The following is a 27146-nucleotide window of genomic DNA, read 5'->3' as shown; positions in this document are numbered from 1 at the left end:
ACAGTGATATAAAATAGAATTCCAGAAGGAATGAAAAAGTTAGAAAAATAGAGGATAATAAACATGCAGCTTTTATTTCATCATAAATTTAATCCTCCACTGTCAAGCGATTCGTCCTTTCCCCATTCACAGGCTGCCTGGCTGGCAGCAGCGGTGCTCAAATTGGACTGGAAGGCAGTTAAAGGCAACAGCGCTGGGTTCGTGGCCAGTGGTAGACTGGCTAGTAGTATGTCTGGTGTAGGGCTTGAGAACTGTACTTCTAAGTTTCTCTCGTCATCTCACTCTGCCCCTGAGGGTGGACTCAGGCAAGGAAGAGCTGGGGAGGGGCATCCACTGCCCCTCCCCAGGCCTGAATGCGTCAATACTCATTTTCATCAAACAGAAGTTAGTGATCATAGAAAAAGGCCCGTGAGGTCTGTGTGGTTGTACTCCACTCTTCATGAGACTCCTAAGGGAAGGTACTAGAAACTGGGCCATAAACACACGTGTACTTCAGCGTCGTGTGAAATTAACTCTTCAAAGGAGCTTGAGGTCTAAGTGGCTTGAATGATAAGTGCAAATGCCATGGGTGTAAGCTTCAAAGCAAGCAAACACATTACAGAGTATCAGTGAAAGAGAAGATACTTCAAATGAGGTTAGGGGATTAAAACAACCCTCAAGTCTTGGCCTGAAGTAGCTGAGTTCAAGGCCATCACTCAAACATAATTCCTAAAGGAATGAAAATAATAGAGACGTTTTACTATATGTGTGTTAAAGGAATGATAACAATAATAGTAATAAAAAAACCAAAATGGCTATTTATTTTACATTTATATTCAGTTTTATAATGAAAAAAATCAAGGGGAAAACATCTCTTTGAGAGCAAGAAATTCAAGAAGCTAAAACTCACAGAAATAATCAAAAAGAAAGGTTTTCAAAAGACTAATTGATATTTGTTCCCTATGAATACTGTGAATCTGCAAGAATTTTCAATGTCATTTAGAAAACAGTTAAATTCCCTATGGACTGTCAGGATAAATTAGGACAAAAGAAAATGAGAAAGAGAGAGAGGTAGAGAGCATAAACTCTCCTGCTAGATGAAAGGGTGTCTTGTTTGATCCTGGTTGAAAATCCTATTTAAGGGAAAACGGCCTTATGTCCACTGGCTGGCTGCCTTTTTTCAGTGAGTTCTCAATATAATAGAGCATCACTAATGGATTGGGTATGGTGCTTTTGCATTTTGTTAATGACAAAAAAAAAGCTAAAGGCCATTACTTGTTCTGATTACCATGCACAATGATGGTGGGCACTTGGATGTATGTCTTCCAGAGAATGTGCAAAAGGCGTGACACAGGACACTGAAGAAATGATTAAGAAATCACACACACACACACACACACACACACACACACAGGAATGAGGCCAACATGCTATGTCATCGAGACCAGTATGTTAGCAATGGTGTCTATGTGAGGGTCCTGAACAAGGAAAAGTAGAAGAGTACTTTCAGAAGGTAACTCTGGGGAATCCATGATAATGATGTTACTAAGATAAATAAATGTGATGACTACCTGGGGAAAACAATGAACAAAAATGAAACTTTTCAGATAAGGCATTGCTGAAAAGTAGTAGCTATATTTCTAACAGACACATTGTAGATTTCCACCAATATTTTAAATTATTTCCTATAAAGATCTCCTAATAATTCTGCTTTCTCCCAATCCTTTCACTTTTTCTCTTACTTTCTTGTGCTTGAGAGATTCCTACCCCATTCAGAAAGCTCTCAATATTCATTCAGATTTCCAAACTTGTTGGGAAATGTCTGGCTATTTTAATTTAATTTAAGTTAAGGTTAGGACGCTGAAGTGTCTCTACCCAAGCAGCATTCTTATGTGTAGGTATTTTCTAGTCAATCAACAAATACTTATTAAATACCTACTCTGATGCTACTGCATCATAGAGAAATTAAGTAAACAGAAGTAGTCCCTGCTCTAAAGGAGTGTATAAACTCTAGAGGGAATGAAAGGTAATTAAGCATAAAATGAAGACCGTGCATTAAATTTTATGATGGAGATATTCCCAGGGACCTACGGGAATAAGAAACATCGGTAACTCTAGGACAAGATGGAAGGAGGAAGGACACGTCCAAGGAGAAGGAAACAAGCCCTGCAAAATAAACTACAGGTCCCTGCTGAGAAAGCCTCAAGTTGAAGCATTGAGGAAACAGCATTCCAGCTAGAGGAACAGCTCACAGCTCTCACTCTCACTTATATGGAGACCTTGGGGGCTCAGCCCATCCTGGGAGCCGAGAGCAGTGCTGGAGCACAGGAGGAGTAGAAGGTGAGTCTGGAGCAGCAGGCCCAGGGTCAGGAAGGGCTGTGGACAAGCAGTAAGGACCGAGGGTGATGCTTAGAAGGCTGTGGAAGGGTCGAAGGCAGGCCATGTGTGTGGCAGAAACACGGCTCTGGTGGCTGGAGAGAGAATGGATTAGGGTAGGTGACAGCTTGAATCAGCAAGACCCATCAGCTGGAAGGAAGGCTAATCCTGCCAAGGGATGACAGAGTAACTTCCTGGGGGAACATGTCTGCACTTTTAGAGAAAATGCAGCCAACTGACTCATGTAGTACTGTCTCCCCACTTTGTCCTCCCTACTGATTTGGAGTTAAAGTCAATGCTGACTTCTTTAATTGGGGGTGAGTCTTTATTTAAAGACTGCTACTGCTAAGTCACTTCAGTCGTGTCCGATTCTGTGCGATCCCATAGACAGCAGCCCACCAGGCTCCCCTGTCCCTGGGATTCTCCAGGCAAGAACACTGGAGTGGGTTGCCATTTCCTTCTCCAATGCATGAAGGTGAAAAGTGAAGACTGCTTTAGACTTATTAGACTTCCCTGGTGGCTCAGATGGAGAAGGCAATGGCACCCCACTCCAGTACTCTTGCCTGGAAAATCCCATGGATGGAGGAGCCTGGTAGGCTGCAGTCCATGGGGTTGCTAAGAGTTGGACATGACTGAGCGACTTCACTTTCATCTTTCACTTTCTTGCACTGGAGAAGGAAATGGCAGCCCACTCCAGTGTTCTTGCCTGGAGAATCCCAGGGATGGGGGAGCCTGGTGGGCTGCTGTCTATGGGGTCGCACAGAGTCGGACACGACTGAAGCGACTTAGCAGCAGTAGCAGCAGGTGGCTCAGACGGGAAAGCGTCTGCCTACAAAGCAGGAGACCTGGGTTCAATCCCTGGGTTGGGAAGAACTCCTGGAGAAGAAAACTGCAACCTGCTCCAGTATTCTTGCCTGGAAAATACCATGGATGGAGGAGCCTGGTAGGCTACAGTCCATGGGGTTGCAAAGAGTCAGACATGACTGAGTGACTTCACTTTACTTTCTTTGGACTTATAGAAAACAGATTTGTGGTTGCCAACGCAGAGGGCATGTGGAGGAGGGAAGTGTTGGGAGTTTGGGATTAGCCGACACAAACTATTATATGGAAAACAGATAAACAGCAAGGTCCTACGGTAATAGCAGAGGGAACTATTAATGTAGTCAACATCTGGTGATAAAGCACAATGGAAAAGAATATAAAGAAGAATCCATATCTATGTATAACTGAATCGCTTTGCTGTACAGCAGAAATTAACAGAACAAATCAACTAAACTTTGATTAAAAAAACACTTTTATTTTCATTAAAAATTTGAGCTTTAGTGCCACGCCACCAGGAATAATAGGAAAAGCACAGTCCTTGACTTCCAAATCTCCATGGACCTACGATCTAAAAATAGGGGAGAGAGTAGTGAGGAATGTACAAGTATCTATACAACAGGCACCCACAGAGGACTTTGAAAGTTTGAAATAAAATGAGATCACATCTGGCTATGCAAATCAGAAATGGATTTGTGGGGGAGAGAGAGCATTTCAGACGGGTAAGATCTGACCAACAGAAACTGCACACATGATAAGGGAAGAAATTCCAGGCTGAAAGTCAGCAAGAGGAAAGGCAAGAAAGAAAATACTCATGGCCATACACACCCTACAAATGATTATGACCAGTGAAAGAACAGAGTTGTGGAGGCTGACAGGAGGAATTACAGTTGGCTAAAGCAGCTTGAGGATTATGCAGCCTCAAACACAGGCTGACGAGTCCCTCTTAACGTTTGCAGATGAGTTGAGCTTCTTGACTGGGAAAATAATATATTAGGAGTTTCCCTTTCCAGAATTTGAGTACAGTGCACCTTACTCCCTTGAAGGATTGTAGGCAGCTTCCAAATGTATATAAAATGTTATGAGAAAAATGAGACCAAGAAAAAGGAAATACAGCGAGGCGAATAAAATAAACGCCATTAAAATTTTCCAGAACTACTTAGCAACGGATTACATGATTCCCTGTGTCTATTAGGTAAGAAAATAAACCAGATGCGTAGAAAAATTATTCCCAATGTGGAGGCAAGAGAGACATTTCTCCCATTAGTCTGAAAGAGCAGATAGTGCGTAACCTCATGAAGAGCAGCTTTAAAGTAAACATGCAAGCTTCCAAGGGCTATTTGTCGTAGACCCCTTCAAACACAAGTAAATGGCACTGAGCCTGTGAATACTTCAGGAAAGGCTGGTGTTCAGGGGGCCAGTCATCCGAGTAAGACCGCTTTCACAGATTAATCCAGGGATATAGTTTACATGAACCAAGGAGAATGGATATAGTGCACATTATCCAAATAGTCCTCCCCAAACTTTATTTTCTCTTAGCCAAGGTTCTGAAAGGTACGAATGCAGTGACTTTGGAATTGTCATACGTCTTGACAAGGACTTGGAATGCAGCTTTCTTTGCTGCTGGTTACACAGGGAACCCTCTGTTTTAACCATCAGCCACGCTTGGCATTGTATGGATAGTGTCCAATTAAAGAAGCGAAATAGAATTTAAGACAACCTACTTACTCCACATAAAATAAACCCCTTCTATTTGGAGGTCAGATTCTTCTCAGAAAAGTTTTAGTTCTGTAAACAACAGCATCATATCTCTGTGGGTCCACAGTATCTTTGTAGAGCAACCTATGCAAACTGTCCGCAGCTTTGAGTGGTGAAGTAGTTCTGGTATATACTGGCAAGCACGTTTGAGGCTTGTTAAAAAAGATGACTTCAGATTCAGAGATCTAATCTCTCCCCTCTTTCTGGCAATAATCATATGGAAGGATAGTTAGCAACTAAGGTAAACCCCAGTTGTTTTATTAAGACCATATGTATATCTATGGCTGATTCATGTTGAGGTTTGACAGAAAACAGCAAAATTCTGTAAAGCAATTATCCTTCAATAAAAGATAAATAAATTTTTTAAAAAGACCATATCCTTGCACATAAAAATTTTAAAATGTTACTCTCAAAACTGATTCAGGTATTTGTGAGAAGGATGAATAAGAAAGCAAAGGGCCAGGTGTCGACATTAGGAAGACACTGAAAGAATATAATTTAAAGGAAACAAGAGTGCAACCTGGATGGGGGTTAAGAGAATGGAATCCATAGGACAAAGTTGAAATATATTCCGTAAGTAGAATTTACAAGAAAAAGGAGGCTTGCCTGTGGGTAGACCAAGCCAAAATGTCTCTGATGTTTTGAGCACAATTGCCTGGAATAAAAATCATTTGTCAATGTATAAGAAATTTTCTATCCTTTCTACTCCAAGCTCAGTGGAATATTAAATCACACGGCTCTCACCCAGAAAGAAAATCTCTATTCCAAGTCACTGTCAAAGACTGTAACAACACTAAACTCACAGCTACAGTTTCTTTGCAAAATTCTGGCTTAGAGAAATACCATTTATAGAGGTTTGCTCCAATCCTAGGGGAAGTCTGCAAAAGATTGGGAGGAATGCTTACGAGACTTAAATTGTGAATATGAAGTTTGAACTTCCGTGGGGCCATCCAAGGGTGGGGACACTAGGAAGTGCATTTTAGGCTTGGAACTCAAACAGAGGTAGGATGAGCAATCTAGATTCAGAGCTCATCTCTATAACAGCTTGAGCTGAGGGAGGAGATGACTTCATTGAGGAAGAAAACAGAGAGAAGCAAAGTGCTCTGGAACCAGCATCCTGAGAAACAGGAAAACAAGATAGAAACAGATCTACACCTTTTTTGAAGCCAAGTCAAGTCACCAGTGGATAAATACACAATGAAGAAGATGCATGGGGCTTAGAGAATAATCAGTGCTATAAAACCAAAAGGAAAAAATAAAAGGATTAACATAGATAAAATCAAGAACACAAAAGAAAGGGTTAACATTGACAAAGAGATGATCATGAACTGACAAAATACAGGAATATAGGAAGAGAAGAGGAATAAAGAAATGGACATTTGAAGTCATGAGAACACCTTTGTGGGAGATCAGATCAATTAAGATCTCTAGGGATTTCCCGGGTGGTTCAGTCATTAAGACTCTGCACTTCCAATGCAAGGATGCAGAGGGTGCAGGTTCAATCCCTGGTCCGGGAACTAAGATCCCATAGTGTGGCCAAAAACAAACAAAAATTATCATCTCCATCTTCTCATAAAGGAGGAGATGCTCACCATTCTCTGAGCATAAAAAGCAGGACTCGTGTTTGAAATTTGAGAAGATCAAAAGGTTTTAAACAGCCAAAGGAGCATAAATGTAAGTAAGGGTCCACAGTACAGTTCAGTTGCTCAGTCGTGTCCAACTCTCTGCGACCCCATGAATTGCAGCACACCAGGCCTCCCTGTCCATCACCGACTCCCAGAGTTTACTCAAACTCGTGTCCATTGAGTCAGTGATGCCATCCAGCCATCTCATCCTCTGTCGTTCCCTTCTCCTCCTGTCCCCAATCTTTCCCAGCATCAGGGTCTTTTCAAATGAGTCATCTCTTCACATCAAGTGGCCAAAGTATTGGAGTTTCAGCTTCAACATCAGTCCTTCCAATGAATATTCAGGACTGATTTCCTTTAGGATGGACTGGTTGGATCTCCTTGCAGTCCAAAGGACTCTCAAGAGTCTTCTCCAACACCACAGTTCAAAAGCATCAGTTCTTTGGTGCTCAGCTTTCTTTATAGTCCAACTCTCACATCCATACATGACCACAGGAAAAACTATAGACTTGACTAGATGGACCTTTGTTGCAAAGTAATGTCTCTGCTTTTTAATATGCTGTCTAGGTTGGTCATAACTTTTCTTATTTATTTATTTATTTATTTATTTATTTATTTTGGTCATAACTTTTCTTCCAAGGAGTAAGTGTCTTTTAATTTTCTGGCTGCAGTCACCATCTGCAGTGATTTTGGAGCCCCCAAAAATAAAGTCAGCCACTGTTTCCCCATCTATTTGCCATGAAGTGATGGGACTGGATGCCATGATCTTAGTTTTCTGCATGTTGAGCTTTAAGCCAACTTTTTCATTCTCCTCTTTCACTTTCATCAAGGGGCTCTTTAGTTCTTCTTCACTTTCTGCCATAAGGGCAGTGTCATCTGCATATCTGAGGTTATTGATATTTCTCCTGGCAATCTTGATCCAGCTTGTGCTTCATCCAGCCTAGCATTTCTCATGATGTACTCTGCATATAAGTTAAATAAGCAGGGTGACAATATACAGCCTTGACATACTCCTTTTCCTATTTGGAATCAGTCTGTTGTTCCATGTCCAGTTCTAACTGTTGCTTCCTGACCTGCATACAGATTTCTCAAGAGGCTGGTCAGGCTGGGCTTATAAAGAATCAGTTTGTAGAGGACACAGAAACATCCTTACAGAGTGGTTGTGATGATTTTTTATATCAAATCAACCCACCTGATGCGCTCAGCTCATTTCCCTGAACACAGCATGTTCTACTGTATGTATATTCACTTTTGTCCACAGTACCTTCTATACACTCGGTGTATGTGATTAATAAGACACATTCGACCTATCCCATATTTGTGTTTATATTTTATCAAGGCCACTTGATGTTCAGTTATATTTTTGTCAGGCAACATGACAATTGCCCTTTAGATAAGGAAATAATTTATGGAAATCTTCCAAATTATCTTTAATGAGCTGGTAGCTATTAATAAGAGCACAGTATTCCCAATTAAACTATTTTAAGATTATCGACAATTATCAGACAAGAACACACCATGACTAGGGAGGATGAAAGACGCAGGGAAGGACATTCTCACACCTAAAAGCAATGAAACCTCCAAGGTGAGCGACTACTGCATCTTTAGCAACGGCAACTCTAGCTCTTCTTTGTTCAACTCACCTACTAGACAACGCTTAACAAGATGTCGACTCTTTCGGCTTCCTGATAGCATTAATGCAGAAAAATCCATCACTTAAATGTTTAGCAAAGTCACACTGCATGAGCTCAAATCCAACCGTGAGCCCCTTCAAATATCCTCTTCCTAGATGTTCACCCTTAGACGTGACCCTCATTTCTGCAAGTTAATAAATCCAGCTTTGCTGAACTATGGTTGCTTTCTGGCCTTATTTTTGCTAGTAGGTTTTACCTTTCCAAAATGAGCATCTCAAAAATCTCAGTCACTGTTTTGTTTTTTTAACTAACTCTGCATATTTGATTTGATAAAGTAGCTGCTCAATTATGAATGCAGTTCCCATTCTCTGAATCTGGAGTCCTTTGCTTTCCCAAATTCGATTCTCCTGGGCAGACAGCTGGACTCAGAGCAGGCACATAGAGTAATTACATTTATGTCTCATAGAGACCTGCAGTCCATTACTCTGAGTCCAGCACGGTTTTGCTGCCAACTGAAATATGCCCTTTGCATGTAAATTAAGGGGAACCATGCTTTTAACATCTTTTCAATATTTTGTTTTCCATTTTTAAGGAAGCCTGATGTGAAGTAATTCTAGTTTTGATATGTAGTATCCGGGTCAAGTAGCTGATGGCTTTTCAATCAATATTTTATCAAAGCTAAATTGCAGTGGTTACACCAGAGTGCGTGGTTCAGACAAGTGGGGCAAAAAGACTCACCTGATAAGAAACAAATACTGTTTGTGATGTAGTCCGCATTAGCAAAATGTGGTAAAAAAGAAAGAAGCGGCAGTAATATCTTGGGTGGCAAATGGACTTTGAAATGATATACCTTTGGTAGGAATAAATATTTTGTGATCTACTACTTGGGGAAATGAATTATCTCCAATATCAAAATATTCCATGTATACACATACATAGTTTTATATGATTACAAAAATCATATTTATATTTTATTTTAAAATGATCCCACTTTCAAATGTATGATATCACAAGAGACAGGAAGTCTCACATTAAATAAACTGGGAAGATCTTAGGCTGTCTCAGGTGCTGCATGAAGGGAACAGAATACATATCACTTGATGTGATTTCAGTGTGAAAAGTGTTAAAGGCAGGAGTCACCTTGCTGTGGAGGTGTACCATATGATAGGCAGAAAATAAATTCATAAAAAAATTAACAGTGACTTTAGACCACAGGATGACTCAACAAGTCTACATCATTTCTATAGAACAATGTTTCATTTAATTCTGCCTTAAATGCCACAGGATTAAGATAGAATGGTTGGAAGTGGCGACATTTCTAGAGGTCACCACTGCCTGCACTAATCAGCAATATAATCTTCACAATCACCATTACCCTCATCTTCATAGTAATACACTCATGTTTCCCTGGTATAGAAATATCTCCCTCAAATTGTGCATATTCAAAGACTGTGCTGCTAAAATTCTAGCAAATTATACAAGTTGCAAAGCAACATGCCCAAAAGTTTACCGAAAGAAAAAAGAAATTAAAAACACATAATCATTTTATGCATTTTATTCTAGCTTGTATTCATGTATTGAATATATACTTTTGGAGTCAAATTCCCCATGATTGTTCAATTTATCACTGTTTTCACTTTACATCAAGAATATTATTTTCCATGTTGTTAAAATGTTTTATAATTTTATTATATTAATTCCACTTAAAATATTATAGAGAAGATTTCTTCTATTTTTAGACACTGGGTTTGGAAACTCTATTTTAAAATACTGCTTTGGGGACTTCACTGGTGGTCCAACAGTTAAGAACCCACCAGCCAATGTAGACAACACCTGTTTGATCCCTGGTCCAGGAAGATTCCAAGTGCCATGGGGCGTCTAAGCCCATGCAGCACAAACGCTGAGGCCTGCGCTCTAGAGGCCATGCCCCAGAACAAGAGGAGCCACCGCGGTGAGAAGCCCACGCCCCACGAGGAACAGCGGCCTCTGATCGCAAGTAGAGAAAACCCGCCTGTGGCCACAAAGACCCGGTACGGCCAGAAACAGATAGAGTGCTTAAAAATACGACCTTGGCCCAGTCCACTTATCATGTCAGCATAAGCTGAGTGATACTTCAAAGTCCTAACACACGTTCTGGAGTGTGGGGAGGGGAAGAGGAAAAGAATCCTCCATAATTTAATACCTAGGATGAGTCAGGCACTTACTGAGTACTTTGGATGTATCATCTCAATGAATCCTTCTACTAAGATACATGTAGATGACAATGCATTATTATCTATACTTAATGGCACCCCACTCCAGCACTCTTGCCTGGAGAATCCCATGGATGGAGGAGCCTGGTGGGCTGCAGTTCATGGGGTTGCTAAGAGTCGGACACGACTGAGAAACTTCATTTTCACTTTCATGCATTGGAGAAGGAAATGGCAACCCACTCCAGTGTTCTTGCCTGGAGAATCTCAGAGACGGGGGAGTCTGGTGGGCTGCTGTCTATGGGGTCGCACAGGGTCGGACATGACTGAAGTGACTTAGCAGCGGCAGCAAAGAGAGGGAAAAAGTTAGCTTCAGAAAATTTCAGTAGAGGTCATTGTTAAATAATTATTAAAGAGCTGGACTAGGAATCATGTAGATCCTCTTGACTCTCAAAGTCATTTCCAATTATTTTACCATACTTATTCAGAGCTGCATGTGTGTGAGTGAACAAAACCCGTGCCTGCTGGCAAATTTTTCGATCAGACCAATACATTATCAAAATCAACTTTCATTTTGTCTTTCCACTGAGACTTTCGAGCACTCAAACTTCCATGAGCCTTTTAGTATTTGTTTCACTTAATTTTTTACCATAGGAGTTAGAGCTTTTGTGCTTCCAAGTGGAACTTGTGAAGGGTTTATGGAATTAAGCACTATATTAAAAAGTCCAATTAAAAATACCAGCAATTCAATGAACAGTTGACAGCAAGAGAGAGGATATGGTACCAGGACTATTTGCAATGAGATGGTCCAGATTCCCACTGTCCTGACAACCAGGGCCAAAGACAAATAGACTAAGGTGTGCATTTTACATTGCCAGTTCAGAAGAAGTACATCAGCTCACATGAAGAGAGATACTTGCCCAGGCACTGAACTCAAGGAGTGATTCACTGTTTCTTCCTAAAGAACACTGGGCAAAATAATGGACAGTTACATTCACCATGGCATCTTGAAAAAGCTAGTGATGTTGCTTAAATGTGTGTGTGTCATATATCACACCCGTCTAAGAAAGAAGAGGTTAAAAATGTTAAAATTCACTCTGAGAAAGCATTTCTACAGGGATGTGCAATTACATGGTTCAGATATTTTGCTTCCTGATAAACTAATTTAACATAGAGCCTGGAGAAATGTTAGCATGTCTGCAAGGTGGTCTCTCCCGAGTCAGGTGTCTCGAGCTTCTGGCAAGGGCTGCACTGTAAGTCAATTCACGGTTGGATTCTCTGACAGGAACCTCAAGTGCCCACTTTGTGGAGTTGATTAAAAAGGGAGCAATGTGCTGTCAGTGCCAGATGGGCCGACTCCTGAACATACAGTTAGCTTCCTTTAAAACCTACAGTTGTCTTGAAAATGCTCTCTTTCTCTGGCGCCGCTCTGTAGGTACTGCCTTTTACTGGCGCCGAAAGTCCTCAGGACACGATCGGCTGTGACCGTAGTACCAGAAGCCCCTCGCTGCCACACTGCGGGGTTCTACCGCAGAGATGCCCTCCGTGCGCCGCCTTTCCATCGGATGTGTGTGCTGCGTCTCCACGTGCACTCTGCTCTGAACTCGCCACACAGGGGCAGAGCCCCAGCCCTCCCAGGTCTGCCCTCCGCAGTGTTTGTTTTTTAGCCAAAACCAGGAAAGCTGCCCTTCACCGTTGGAGTGCCAAGCAGAACACAGTGCTCAGCGATGCCGTCACCTGGGCAAACGGAATCACTAGCTCTGATAGATCAAGGATAACTTCAGCGGACACAAACCAACCACAACAGCAACTACAATACCAGCCCAGGTGGCAGGACAGAGATGTAAAATACATTTTACTATTAACACAAATCTGTTGGGATGATGTATCTTTAACCTTTTCTCTAAATTGCTAAAAGTACAGAATTCTAACGCCTGTGAAGAGGATATTAAACAGAATATATATTTGCTTTTCCTGGTTGATAATCCCCTGTTGCTGATTCATACAAATACATCCCAGAAAGTGAAGATGGGATGAGCACGTAAAAAATAAAAATATATCCTTAAAGTGTTTTCATACTTCGGAACTGCAATCAAACGTGTTGTGCAAAGTAAAACACCAAGAAATGTCTCTCTCAGTCCTCATCTCTACCTCTGCCCTTCTGACATTTCACCTGCCTTTCATGAAATTAAAAACACACACAGACAATAATTTTAAAGAAAAAGAGTTTCATGCTCTTATTATGTGGAATGTCAAAAACAGTACTGAATTTGAAAGACTTAAGAAAATATATTGATCAGAGCAGAGGTGGGCAAACCATAGCCCACAGGCCAATCCCAGTTCCTTGTTTTATAAATAAAGGTTTTTTATCTTTTTAAATTTATTTTTAATTGATTGATGATTGCTTTACTATATTGATTTAATTTCTGTCATACATTAACATGAATTAACCATAGAGGTACATATGTTTCCTTCCTCTTGAATCTCCCCTCCCACCTCCCACTCTTTCCACCCATCTAGGTTATTACAGAGCCCCAGTTTGAGTTCCCTGAGTCATATAGCAAATTTCCATTGGCTATCTATTTTATATATGTTAGTGCATATGCTTGGAGAAGGCAATGGCACCCCACTCCAGTACTCTTGCCCAGAAAATCACATGGATGGTGGAGCATGGTAGGCTGCAGTCCATGGGGTCGCTAAGAGTCGGACTCGACTGAGCAACTTCCCTTTCACTTTTCACTTTCATGCATTGGAGAAGGAAATGGCAACCCACTCCAGTGTTCTGGCCTGGAGAATCCCAGGGACGGGGGAGCCTGGTGGGCTGCCATCTATGGGGTCGCAGAGAGTCGGACACGACTGAAGCGACTTAGCAGCAGCAGTGTATATGCTTCCATGCTTCTCTCTCCATTCATCTCACCCTCTCCTTCCTCTCTCCCAGTCTTGTCATAAGTCTGTTCTCTATGTCTGCATATCCAGTGCTGCCCATAAATGAGGTTTTATTGGGATGCAACCATGCTCATATGTTTATACATGCTCTGTGGCTGCTTTCGTCCTGCAGGCGAGAGAGACTGTGACACACAGCAGTGCCTGGCAAAGCCTAAAATATTTACTTCTGGACCGTTACAAAAAAACAAAACCAACCAACCAACCAAACAAAACTTGCTGCATTAGAAGACAGGACACAGGGCTTCCTTGGTAGCTCAGTAAAGACTCCATCGGCCAATGCAGGAGACACGGTTCCATCCCTGACTTGAGAAGATCCTACATGCTGCAGATCAAGTAAGCCCTCGTGCCACAACTACTGAGCTCCAGAGCCTGGTAGCCGCACCTATGGAAGCCCTTGCATCCCTAGAGCCTGTGCTCTGCAACAGGAGAAGCCACTGCAATGAGAAGTTCATACATCACAACGAAGAAGGGTAGCCTCTGGTCACTGTAACTAGAGAAAAGCCCATGCAGCAACGAAGACCCAGCACAGCCACAAGTGAGTAAATAAAATTATAAACACACACACACACACAAAGAAACATCCACTACCACATTTATCAAGGAATAAAATGGTATAGAAAGACATTTTAAAAGAGTAGGTCAGGCATAGGATTTCATGTCCTCCTATCCCATGCCCCCCGCCACTCCCCAGAAAGAAACTGAAGCAAACAACAGTGATGTTCATATATAAGAAAGGACTATTTGCACAAGCTCCTGTTAGTTATCGGTTTCTTGAATAGAGCACTGAAAACTGTGGTCCCCCAGGAAAAGTCTTTTAAAATTCATTTTTTGTTGTGTAGGGAACGATATAAACGCACCAGCAGGATCACAGGAACAGCACGCACAGGCCTGTGTGTCAAAGTCCGGTACCAATGTCGCTACAAAGCCCCGCTCTGTGGACAGCTCTTAGGGCGTCTGTCGCACGCTGTGTTTGGTGACAGTTCTTTGTAACTCTGTCCTTTGTTCTAACAGAGGTTAGAACCCCTGTTCTTTTGAAGGGATGTATCTCTATCTTATGCTGTCTAGCTTTGGTTCCTTACAGCTCTATGGGAGTCCAGTAAACATTAGTTGAATGAAGGAATAAATCAGTAGGACAAAGAGTCCTTATTGAACTTATTGAAAAGAAATCAATCGGTACACTTAAACAAATGTGGTTTGGTAATCAGAGTAGATGCACAGAATCTGAGCGAAGAAATGAACCTGATTTTCATGCATGGCTTGTGGGAGCTCTTGTAACTGTGTCAGGTCATTTACAGTAAATACAATTTAATGGCTAATTGTTGCTAATGGGAGGTATTAATGGACCTAATTTTTAATTAAGAGATGGGAATCATTTGTAATTAGCTCCTGGTATCCATGAAAACACATGTTTAGAGTTTGAAAAAATGGTTTGAAGTAGTTTAAACATCTCCTATTTGAAGAAATGGCTTTGTTCTTTGAATTAGCTTAAACAGTCCCCCACCCCTGCCAAGTTATGGAAGGGTTTTATGAAATAATTCCCACTCAAGAAACAGTACAAAGGTGGGTTGGTAGGGCATCGCTGATTCCAAATTAGGGAGGCTTTCCAAAGCGCACAGATGTTACTGACTAGCAGAACAATGTAGGAAAAACTGCATAATATATTGATAGGGAATTTTGTCTGAATCTGAGCAAGTACCATGGTGAAGACTTCACTCTTATCCTGAAGTTGGACCGATGAAAACGTTGACTCTTTCCGACCTGTTTTAGCCAGTGTGTGAAAGCACATGGCAGAGAATCAATACTCAGAAGTTCTATGGGTTGCTGTCAGTGCCTATTTGGTCCTTTTGCATGTTTTTCCAAACATAAACTCCAATTCTCAATTCTAAGGTTTTCAGAAAAGGAGAATGAATTTGAGTTCTACTTTGGTTCATTCTCTGTTCATAGTCTGGGCTTCCCTGGTGGCTCAGATGGAACCTGCCTCCAATGCAGGAGATGCTGGTTCAATCCCTGGGTCAGGAAGATCCCCAGGAGAAGGAAATGGCTACCCACTCTAGTATTCTTGCCTGGAGAATCCCATGGACGGTGGAGCCTGGAAAGCTACAGTCCATGGGATCACAAAGAGTTGGGACACGATGGAGCTTTTCACTGTTCACAGTAGTCTTTTGTTTGATTACATCATGATGCCTTTCTAGGAAACTGAGTTCAAAGCAACTGAGATAAACATTGACAACAAATTATCTGTAGTTCTCATAGGTTTCTCATAATATCCAACCATGGACAGAAAAAAATGATGCTTTACTCTTTATTTTAAAATAGGAGGATCTTTTAGAGAGTTATAATTGTATGTAAAAGAAACATTGAAAACAGAATAGACTTATGAGTTTGCATGAAAATGTAGGTCCAGCCTTCTTGTTCTCTGTCCTTTGAATAAGCAGGATAAAGTGTAGCAGAGGCTTGGGCAAGGAGAAAGCAAAGAAATCAGAGACTCCCATCTCCCAGACATCACCATGTTCTCTGGACATCGCCACTCTGGCTTTACCTCTATTCTTTCTCAATTATTGTTAGTTTTTTTTTTTTTAATGTATTAACTGTTTATTCACCTTAGACTCTTCCTAAACAAAGAGATCTTCAACCATGTGTTTGATTAACTTATTCAAATCTACATTAAAGTAACTTTACAGTTGCTGAAATAAAAATAAAGAAGTTTTGATCCATATCCTCCTAAAATCACTTCAAGTATCATGATGATACACAAATCACATTCTGAAAAATCCTAGTCCGGTATACTTTCCTGCCTTTAATTAGACGTATACTCCAAACACTTATCCCCCTGCCCCTAACCCCCTACACCAAAAACAACAACAACAACAAAAACCACTTGATTCTTAAAAATTCTGGAGGTCAAGTCTTCAGTGATTAGCCTACATCTTATTAGTGTCAAAAAGCAAAGCAAAACAAAATCTAGACACACAAAAATACTCCACTTAAATGCCAGCTTCTTATGCTCATGTTTACTGATTTCCTTAACCTCTAACCAGCTTCACCTTAAGTCCACTTGGACCATCTACTCCCATAACCTGGACTTTGCTGAGAATAGTTCATTATCCAAAGTCTTAAGGCCAAGTAGTGTATTTCTGATCACTCTGTACACCGTTGGGTCCTCTAGTCTCTACCTTCCTTGCAATCTCCTCTACCACCCCTTACTGCCTTCTTTGCTCTTTCTATTCAACCTAGAAACTAGTTTATCACTCTGTCACTCTCTCGCCAGTAATGTCAGCACACGCTGCCCTTTTTTTCCCCTTCATTTGGCCAAACCTTAGCCCTGGATTAATCTACCTGTCTGTCTTCCTGGCAACTGAGCTCTGCAGTGGAGAATCAAACACCATCTCAGACTGCTATTACAAAAATCTGTAGGCTATAACTTCCAATGGAGCCCCACTATCGGATCCTCAAGCTTTCCTTGTATTGCTAGCTGGCCTTTGGCCTTTCTTACTCTACAGTTTTCCAAATCTCTGTCATCCTTGAGTTCCTTACCATGCTATTTCCCACGTAACTCTCAGAAGGTGCCACTCAAAACTCAAAACAAAAAGCAAATAGAATCCTAGGGATGATCATAGAGAAGTGAGTCAGACAGAGACGAGTCTGGCAGTTGTCACATCCACTTCCTTACAGGACACTCGCTGTCTCTGCTCTTCCCCTTCAAGCTGCCCTATCAGATTGGCCAGTGACCTCGGTGTCACAAAACCCCATGGCTTCTCTTCTAAGAAGGCTTCCTAGACAGCCTTCTAGCCTTCCCTGACAGGCTTCTCTTGAAATCCTCTCTTGCTTTGGCTTCTTTAGAAAACTCATATTCTTGGTTTCCCTTATGTTTATGGTTGTCTTTTCCAATTTTTAGTTTAGGTTCCCTTTTCTGCCCATTCCTTATTTTCAGCAATCTGCATACTTCTCTCCACGCTAAGCACATTCTCTGGGTGTTATGGCTTACTTCCATGATGATTACTCCAAAACCCATTTCTACCTAAGAGCTCCAGATACCCACATCCAAATAGTTATCAATTATCTTCGTTTAGGCGCCTCACTGACACCTCAAACTCAAAGATGCTGCACTCAGCCTATTTCCTGCCAAACTTGATTCTCTTTCCTCTGGTTCAGAGCTCAGCAAGTGATACTTCAAGCCACTGAGTTGCTGGGAACTTAAGGGCCTCATTTAATTCCTTCTTCTCCCTCTACTCTGACATCCAATCAGTTATCAAGTCCTGGGTATTCTACCTCTGTCCAATTTGTCCAATCTGTCAACCCTGCAGCCTCATTCCCACACCTTGAGCATGAATCAACTTGATTTTGTGCTTGGATCCTAGAGCGATGGTCCCCATTTTCCAGGTCTCTCTCTCTAGTGCATTCTTCACCCTATATCCAGACAGATCCCATTATTCTCTGACTTAAACTTTTTAGTTTACATCTATTGCCACCAGGATGGAGCCAAGCTACTGTAGCTAGTGACACAGCTCCAGCTTATTTCTCAGGAAACATTTTCTCTACTTCAGTTTCTCTTTATGCATCCCTGCCCTATTGAGGCATCTGAAGTTCCCTGAATTTGCCATATCCTGCTACCCATCAGCTTTGTATACACCACCATGTTGATCTGAAACTCCTTCCCACTCCACTATTTTTCACTTGACTAATTCCCATGTGTCCTCTGTCTCCATTCAGAGGTTCCTTTCACTATTTATGACGTCAGCTGTGGGTCAGTTCTCTCTGTATCCACATAGCGTCTTGTAACAAGAATGATTAGCATAGTTGTTGCTAATAATACTTATGTTAGTCGCTCAGTCATGTTTGACTCTTTGAGACCTCATGGACTGTAGCCTGTCAGGCTCCTCTGTCCATGGAATTCTCCAGGCAAGAATACTGGAGTGGGTAGCCATTCCCTTCTCCAGGGGATCGTCCTGATCCAAGGATAGAACTCAGATCTCCTGCATTGCAGGCGGATTCTTTACCATCTGAGCCACCAGGGAAGCCCACTTTTATTTAATGCTGGAATCCCTGCTAAGTCAACTACATATTTTACCTGATCTAATATTTACAACAACCTCAGGAGGTAATTAATACTTCCTCAGATAAGTAATCCAAGCCACAGAGAACTTAAATAATTTCCCCAAGTTTCCAAGACTAGTGAGCAACCCAAGTTGATTCTGAGCCCAGGTTATCTTATTGAAGATTTTACAAACTTAAACATCATATATTTGTCCCTATGGAAATACTTATGACACTGTGTTGTACCTAACTTCCTAATTGGACCTTAGACTTTTAGAAGGAAGTTGTAGCCCTAGCACCCGACACATAGACTGTCATACGGTGTGCTCCCAATACACACTTTTTCAATAAATACAAGAACAAGGTGGCATGTGGTTCAAAGAGGAAAGAGTCCTTGCTGAAAATCGGATTTACTCTGATTACCCTGAGATCAGCAAGTGCTGAGATCACCCTTCAGTGTCTGCCATCATAACATTTTTCCCTCCAAAATACCAAATGACTTGCAGTTGTCTAATTACCCCATACAGTTTCATTTCTTGTACATTTCATGTATGTTTCCCACTCTTGTCCAACCAGTAAACTCATATTCATCCTTCCAAATCAAGTTCAGAATTCACTTTATTCCTGAGAGTTTCCAATCTTCATTTTAGCACTCAGAGGGTGGTCAAAATATGTTTGACATATTGAATGAACAAAATTAAGCTGGGTTTTGTTTCTGTAGGTTACCAGAGAGATATCTCAAGCTCCAATACATCATGATGGTTTGGTTGACTCCTTCAATGGCCAAGAATCAATCGCTATTCAAGTTGTCCAACACGAGCATACTGCATTCATTTGAAGAGGATGTCACAGCGCCTTATGCCTGCTTCACTTTCCTGATACGGTTAAGGGTTGGCAAAGGATGTGTCATGTTTCAAATGTCAGTCGAGTGGTGCCCACCGGACAAGTCACAGACATTTTAGGAAGGCAAGTCTATTTTCATTTAGAGACAGATTAAGGAGGCCAAAGAAGTCTGTGTAAATTTACAAGATGTCAAACCACCAACTCAGTCTCCTCAGGAGAAAACAACTGTAAAATCTCCCAAAATGTTCTTTTTCCTGTCACTTCTATTTCAGTCCCTTTGTATTCCACTGAGATCTTGGCACTTGTCTTAGTCTAGTGATATCATATCTGAGCTTTCTGACTGTTCTACGTAATGTGTGTCTTATTCCTCAAGCACACACCAAACTGCCAGATGAACTTGCTCAGAGCATCGCTTTGAGGAAGTCGCTTCTCTAGTCAAATCGCTTCACCAGCTGGGAACTCTGAGTCTAGAGTTGCCACCTGATGTCTTGCCATAATTGATTTGTGTAGAGCCTGACCCATGGCCCATCCCTGGTAAGTGCTTTTTGATGTTTTCATTGCTTTGCCATTGTGTTCTTGAAAGGAAAATCAGAAATTCTAGTTGAAGAAAAGTTCCATTTTGCGTCTTTCATTATTATCAATATTGGCGAATTACTGAGAGCAGATGCCTCTTGTTAAACATAAAGATATCACGTGTTAAGCACAGTAAAGGCTGAACATGTTATAGAAAGTGTCTTCTCAGGGGTTCCCTATCCTAAATAAAACAAGTGTGTGAAGATGTAACGGAATATTTTCATTAACAACAACTTACAGAGGTTTCCAGGAGGACCAAAGTAACTTCACAGCTGAAAGCTAAGTCATTGCTTCTCCACTGAACTTCTAAGTGGTGTATTCAGCTATAAGCATAATCAAACAAGTCCACAAGACACGAGAAAAGGATTATCCTGCAGACACCAGGTCCAGCAAACCAGGTGGCCAAGAACACAATGTTCTCTGCTTGAAAACCTTCACTCAGTTGCCAGACTTTGTTGCCCCCTGGGTTCCCCCATTCTATTTCTGGCCTTCATCTCTTGTGCTGTCTCTCCACTGCCCTTTCTTGGTTTAGATTTTATGTCCTCATCATCTGACACATCAAAGGATTAGAGACTTCAAAGCCCTTCTTGCTGCCAGTATTTTATTTAGTTAAAATCAACAAAAATGAAAAATTGTGCCCATTTTCCTCTCTGCAAGAAACCAAACTTCAAAATTAGGATGAAAGCAGAAGAAGATCCATGCAGTTCAAAATTCAAACCCATGTCTTCACATCCATTTATTATGAACTGCACTACTGGATTTTATGGAGCAACTTTAATATCGCTGATTAAAATGCTCAAGACACTGCTGATGCATTCTCAAATCAACCTCGGCCACTTTGGAGTAACATGGAACATTGGCAGCTTTTCCTTCAATATCCCAAATACCATTTTTGGAACAAATTTGAAGTTTTGATTCATTCAACAATTACATTGAGCACCTACTACATGTCAGATACTATGCTGGGTGCAGAACAAGCAAAATGGGATGATTTTCTGATTTCAGAAGAATTCCAGTCTCTAAAGCAGTGCTTCTCAAATTATTTTTATTCACCTGAGCCCTCTTTTGATTAACTTAAATATCCTTCTCCTGCTTCCCAGAAAGTCTAATGAATATCCCAACACCGAGAATCACTGATACAGAGACTCCAAGACCAAAAGTCTTTGAGCCTTTACTTTTTGTTTCAAAAGCAACATATTTATTTTCCATACACAAACTGGATTGGAATATTAAATATTCTTTTTTGAACCGCATGTGCGAATCCCCCATCCCAGAACTGAAATTCAAGTGCCTACTTAGCATCCGTGTTTGAGAATCACTGCTTTAAAGAGTTTTGGAGAAAACCAGGCAAGCTCCCTCTCTCCCATCCAATCAAGTCTTAAAGGAATTAGAATTTTCCTACCTGACACAACAGCTGGTGGAGTATCATAATCCTGTCTTGGGACTGAATCTTTGAATGAAAAGAGCATGAGAAAGAATGCAATGAAGTCCAAAAGAAAATAAAACAGAATCTTAGCTCTACAACTTGGAAGTGCTCGCTGTATGTCACATGGTACCTAAGGCGCCTGCCTTTAAGCCCTAGGGTACTATGACCCCCTGGTTGATAGCTGACACAGTGGTCCCCCACAACCACCACTCAGGACATGTCACTGGGCCCCATGTGACCTGCAAGGACAGCATTGTCTGACCCAGAATATTGTCATCTTCCTCTTTCATAATTTTGGTCCCTCTCTTGGGTCATCAACGTGACACTGGTACCCTCTCTGGCTGACACCAAAGTTCCACGAGGCTGCTCATCAGGAAGGGGCCGAGAGCACAATATAAAACCCAGTCATGGAGAACAAAATAAATAACTATAATTTTAAAATAAAGGAGTGAAAAATTTGCACATTCCCCAAATCTCTGGAGGCTGACATGTTTTGAAGCTAAAATTTTGTTATTGACCGTTTATCTCTGGCTCTGTTCCCAGGGGTGGTCAGTCGAGACCAAGGAGCCTCATGTGCTAGAATCATCAAGACAGAGATATATATAAATGAATCTATTCAACAAATGGCCGCTGTCTTTTTCCAAAGTGTCATAACATTAGAGGTGCCAATAGTAGATCAGGGTTAATTAAACAACTAGACATTCATTTCAAAACTTGAGGTGATTCAGGACCAAATATAACACGATAAAAAAGAGGCTTTGCCTTAATACCATTTCTTTAGCCAGAGACCTCAAATAGGAAAGTGGGATGTGGCTTACGGCTCAAGGCCCCCACTTCTAAAAATGGACAGTTCTCATTTAGTTCCAGCTCGCCTTAGAGGGGTAAGCTGTGTAAAAGGGACCAGATATTGCAAAATATACTGTCCAAACAAGATTAAATAAATGTGCTTGCGTGACCCTTGTTCCATTCATATGATCATTATTCCATTTAAAAAACTAGACATTCAAACTTTATTCTTCCACCTACTTGTCACTTAATTTTGACCATCACAAGTTTCTCCATTTCATCTCCCTGACACAAAACGACAATGTTGATCACTCTCTCATGAGTGAATGGTGTGTGAGAAAACAGAAGTTGAACAATGCGAGGCCAGCCAAGCAAGCATTGATCAAAGATTCCAATGCAAGTAAACCTCCAGCACAAGTTATTCTGTTTCTCACAACACTTACGTTAACCTAGTGACTTGATTATAATCTGTAAATCTAGAATCTATAAACATCATTTTCAAAGGGTCTCCAAATATTTTATTAATAGTGGTAGTAAAATTCTAAGTATCTTTAAAAAAAAACTAACTGCATATTATGTCTACAAACAAGACTGTGACACTAATCATTTTCCAAGAACATATTTATAACATTTTAAAATGGATAAAAAAGTCATGCTCATTGTTGAATACTTGGAGAATGTAGAAAAGTATCATGATTAAAATAGAAACTCTCTCTAATTCCACCACTCAGAAACCATCCCGCTTGTTTGTATTTGTTACAGCCTTATTTCACAAGTATTTCTTCATAGTTGATACTATACTCCACACATGCAAATTTACATCCTGCTCTTTTGATTGAACATGAGAAATAATCCTTCTCCTAATTATTCTATATGCTTATAATTTCATGCTGCATTGCATTCTGGTTTATGGATGGGCTATGATTTATTTAATCATCTTTCCTTACTAAATATTACAATGAACAATGGGCTGAATATTTTTAAGATATAGTTTCTGTTCTACTAGAATATTTCCATAGAATAGGTGCTCCAAACTATAACCACTGGGTTGGGGAAGAGAGTGTTTATGATGGGTCTTGTGGGCCCACCCTGCTCTCCAGCTTGCCCATTTGTAAATTTGGATTCCTACCATCAGAGTTCCATGACTGAGACTATGTATCTCCTGACACCTTTGTCAGCGATGTGCATTATTTTAATAACTTTATTTAATGAGTTCCGCGTGTGTGTTGGATAAATTTACTGTTGAGTTAATTATTTTTCATATTTTTTTTGTTTTCTATTTCCTCCTCTATCAACTCTCTGACCACATTCTTTGACATTTTATATCCTGGGAATTTTGTATTTTTTGATAATTTATTGGAATTCAGTATCCATTTCTTTAAACAGTGAAAGCTTGCCTTACTATTTGCAAATAAATTTTCATAAAACTAGACTTTCACTGAATGCGTACTTGTTTACTGTTTACATTGTAAGACTAATTTCAAAACCTCACTTGTCTTACGATAAGACTAAACAAATTTTTAAAAGCTATTCCCTTTCCTCTATACTTTCTTTCTTGTGTAACCATTTTTAACTGATTGATGCTTTTCCTGAAAAATTATCTCAGGAGATGTACTCATGACCACTTACAAATTTATGATACTGTTTCCTAATCATGAGTCCATATAACATCATGTATTGGTTTTTACCACTCTGCCTCAATGCTTATATTCCTGGATAATAACTGAAAGAATTTAAAGCATTATGGGAGGGATGATGCCACTGAAAACTGTGAGAGAACTGTGCTGAACAAGTCAAGAACAATTACAAGATTATCTGTGTGTGCAGCTAGGGTTACACCAGCAGAATCCAATGATGTCACAAGTCACCAGTGGTTTGCAGACACAAACAGAACTGCAGATAAGGAGCCTGCAGAACAAAACCTTTTTGTTTCTTTTAACAGATTCTGGTGACATTGGAAGCCACTGGTGACCACCAACTGAACAAATGAAAAGGAGATAAGAAACTTGTAAGACAAGATTGTCATGCAATCTGGAGGTTCTCAAAACAGTAAAACCCCCAGCGGTTTCTGCTAAAGCTTACAATGGACTGATAAGAAGTTATGGATAACAGGGCTTTGGTTCTTGAGGGAATCCTGTGACAAAAAAATAAACAAAAGCGGAAAAAGCTAGAAAATTCTTCAAGGTCAGCAGAGCCCTGGAATAAAACAGTTACACTGCTTGCATAAAATCCATTTTTCTTTTCAGGCCTGCAGATTCTGTCCAGCTTAGAAAAGAGGTAGGGGCTTGAATGATACACATTTGAGGTGGCAAATGGTAGGAGAATGGTTGATTAAACTACATGGTATCCATCTCACCATGCAGGGTTCTGGGGGACCAAATATATTTAATTTCATGAAAATGAAAAAGTTCTTGACTCGGTATACTTCTGTCACCCAGGATCTTAGGAAAGAAGGTGGGACAGAGTGTCAGGCTCCCCTTCTGAAAATGGAGTTCTGCTGTAGCTCCACGTCTTATCAGCAGTGAACCCTGCCTACTTGGGTTATTCCCTGGACCTCTCTGCTCTGCCCTTGGAAACTATGTCTGGAGTTGAGGTTTCTGCCTTAATCTTGGCATATCCCTGTTCACATCTTGTTTTGCAGAATTTCAGTGAGCTCAGATGTCTGAAAGCCTCCAGAAAATAAGAGTAGGGGAGAGACTCGGTGGAAGACTTTCAGGTTGCCTGGCTGTGGCAACATGCAGGGAATGGAGTAAGTTGAGGTGGGAAACAGGGAAAAGAGTTAGAGGACTATTACACTTAATCAAGTGAGGCCCAGGGTGGAGACTCTAGGATGTGGAGGTGAGGATGCAGCTGACAATGTCTGCGGGACTTGAAAAGTAACTGTCTGTGGTGCGGATTAAGAAGAAAAGGGTCTATGCTGGGTCCTGGGTATAATGCTGGACTTCTGGGGTGAGTGGTCACGGGATCAGCTTGAGGGGGAATAGGAGTGGGACCCTATGCGAGGAAGGGTCAGTGGGGAGGAAGCTTGGGAGGTTCCTTTGGGTTGTGCTGACTTCGAGATGTTGGAGGGGAGCGTCACATGGAAATTTTAGCAAGTGCAGTAAAATGAGGCTAAAATTCTGAGATGAGGTTAGCCCTGGGGACTCCAATAGCAGTCTTTGGCATAGAAGGCAGGGTTCAAAACCATCAAGGTGGAAGAGTTTGCTTAAGGAAACCACGTATGAATGAGGAGCTAGTTTAAAACCTTACCCATTAGCCTAGGAAAGAAAAGAGGAAGCAGTGGCCAGAGAGGTCAGAGGAGAACCGAGAAACCCTTGGGCAGCGGTCACCAACTGAGAGCCCTGAGGACCAGCTGGGTCCAGGATTCAAATACAGGGAAATTTCCCATTAAAATCCAGCAAGGTAGCTCATCTAGTTCCAAGAACTACAGGTGAGCCACCTGGGGTCTGTATGCCCATGTGGTTACAGCATCTGGATTGGGTCTGGCTGCCCTCTTTGGAAGAGGAACTGTGTTCCCAGCTGCCAGAGGCAGCGTCTTGCTAGCTACTCATCCAACATGCAGGCAGAGCTGTTATGATGACTGCATTCAAAAATATCTCTAATTTAAAAGGTGATTTCCAGTACTGTGTGTATTTATATTACACAGCTACTTGTGACATAGGTAAATATAGACCACATTTGATGATATATTGCCAGGATTTGGGGCTTGGACTTAATCAGCTTTATTCATTAATGTGACTTGGCTGGTCTCTGTACCTTTTGGGTTTACAGCCTGCTGTACCTTTTGGGTTTACAGCCTGAAAGAGTATGTTAGAAGCTATGGAAGTGGAAACTGGAAAAAAGTAAGTTACATCAAATGAAACAGAGCAGCCAGTGAGTTGAACTGTGGACTTGACAGTGTCCGACATCCTTCTGGTGACCTGGACTCAGTTCCCACAAGTTAGAAGCCACTGGAGGGAGAGCGGTGGGGGTGCAGCTCCTTCGAGAAGCATCTGCTGGGTAGCAACACGCTGCATTGCGTGTGTTTACATATCTCATCCCATTGACACTCACAACACCTCTGGGATATAAGTATTATTCTTCCACTTTGCAAAAGAGAAAGTACAAGTTCAGAGAGGTTAGGTAATCTGCCCGAACATGCACAGCTAATAGGGGGCAGAGGTAGTTTTAAACTCAACTTTAATTTCAATACCAACTATTCTTTCCATGACATCAGGCCACCTTCCCAGCAATGGATTAAGTGTATTGAAAATATGTAATAAGGTGGTGAAATTTGATTAAAGAGAATCAACCTTAATTGCATAAGAACTACTTCAAATGTCAATCAAAAATTTAGATAAAATGAATCTATGATATCAAAGTAAAGAGTGACAGCTTAAGAAACAAGTGTAACTTCATGCTGGACACTCAGCATTGTCAGTGATATTTTGTGGAATAAATATACAAATTAATACTGTTTGTACTCTGCCTTTTCCGAACCTTATGAAACTTTAAACTAAAACAACAATTTATACAAAGCTTATTATGTATTTAAGCATTAGTACAAATGTGGAGGAGAAAAAGAATTTTTTAAAAAGCTAGAAGAAATTTGATGTTAAATATAAGCCACATGCTTAAAATATTTGCTTTCTAAGAAAGGAAAGAGTATATATCATTATTGAATAAGTTGGCTATTACCAGCTGGGCAAAATTGTGTTCTTGTTGAAAATGCTCAAATACTAGTCATAATATACAGTATAGAATCAATAACTATTGTAATTGTGAATTCATTCTCTATAATTGAGCTTATTTTTCAGTTGCTCAAAGGATTCAGTCATGTTCTCAATTAACATTTTTTTTCTGGTTTCCAAATTTGCATTTCAGGAAGTCAGCAGGCTTTGCTTCTGATTCCAATGAGTAGAATTTTAAAAGTGTTTTCTTTTTATGCTTTGCATTATAATCCTCCCCGCTTATCACATTTGTCATTCGATTACAGTAAAAGTGTATTAGCTCATTTATTCATAATTTGTGAACATTTAGGAGGGGAAATGGAAGTCAATAGTAGGGCATGCGAAACTTCAGGCCTTCCAATACTGTCCCGGGATCTGCTCTGTTAATGAGCAAAGTGACTCCAAAAAAAATATTCACACATTGCTAAAAGCTACAGAAATAGTATCTT

At 40.8% G+C, this 27146-nt stretch overlaps 1 protein-coding gene across 20 annotated transcripts in view; it reads right to left on the bottom strand.

The window, feature by feature from the left end:
• The window catches only part of RBMS3 (RNA binding motif single stranded interacting protein 3), a 797532-nt gene that overhangs the window by 43149 nt on the left and 727237 nt on the right, over positions 1 to 27146 (bottom strand). For 11 of the 20 annotated variants that reach the window (XM_086365588.1, XM_086365575.1, XM_086365579.1 and 8 more), the window contains one exon: positions 21179 to 21226. The exons of the other annotated variants lie outside the window; for them this stretch is intronic. In XM_086365588.1, the coding sequence (XP_086221714.1) occupies positions 21179 to 21226 (48 nt within the window). The remainder of the gene's footprint in view (positions 1 to 21178; positions 21227 to 27146) is intronic. 20 annotated transcript variants of the gene reach the window in all.

Source organism: Bos grunniens, chromosome 22 (genome assembly GCF_055505025.1).
Source record: "Bos grunniens cultivar Pamir isolate PY7600 chromosome 22, Bosgru_T2T1.0, whole genome shotgun sequence".
Lineage (NCBI taxonomy): Eukaryota > Metazoa > Chordata > Mammalia > Artiodactyla > Bovidae > Bos > Bos grunniens.
This window is presented reverse-complemented; position numbering and strand designations above follow the sequence as displayed.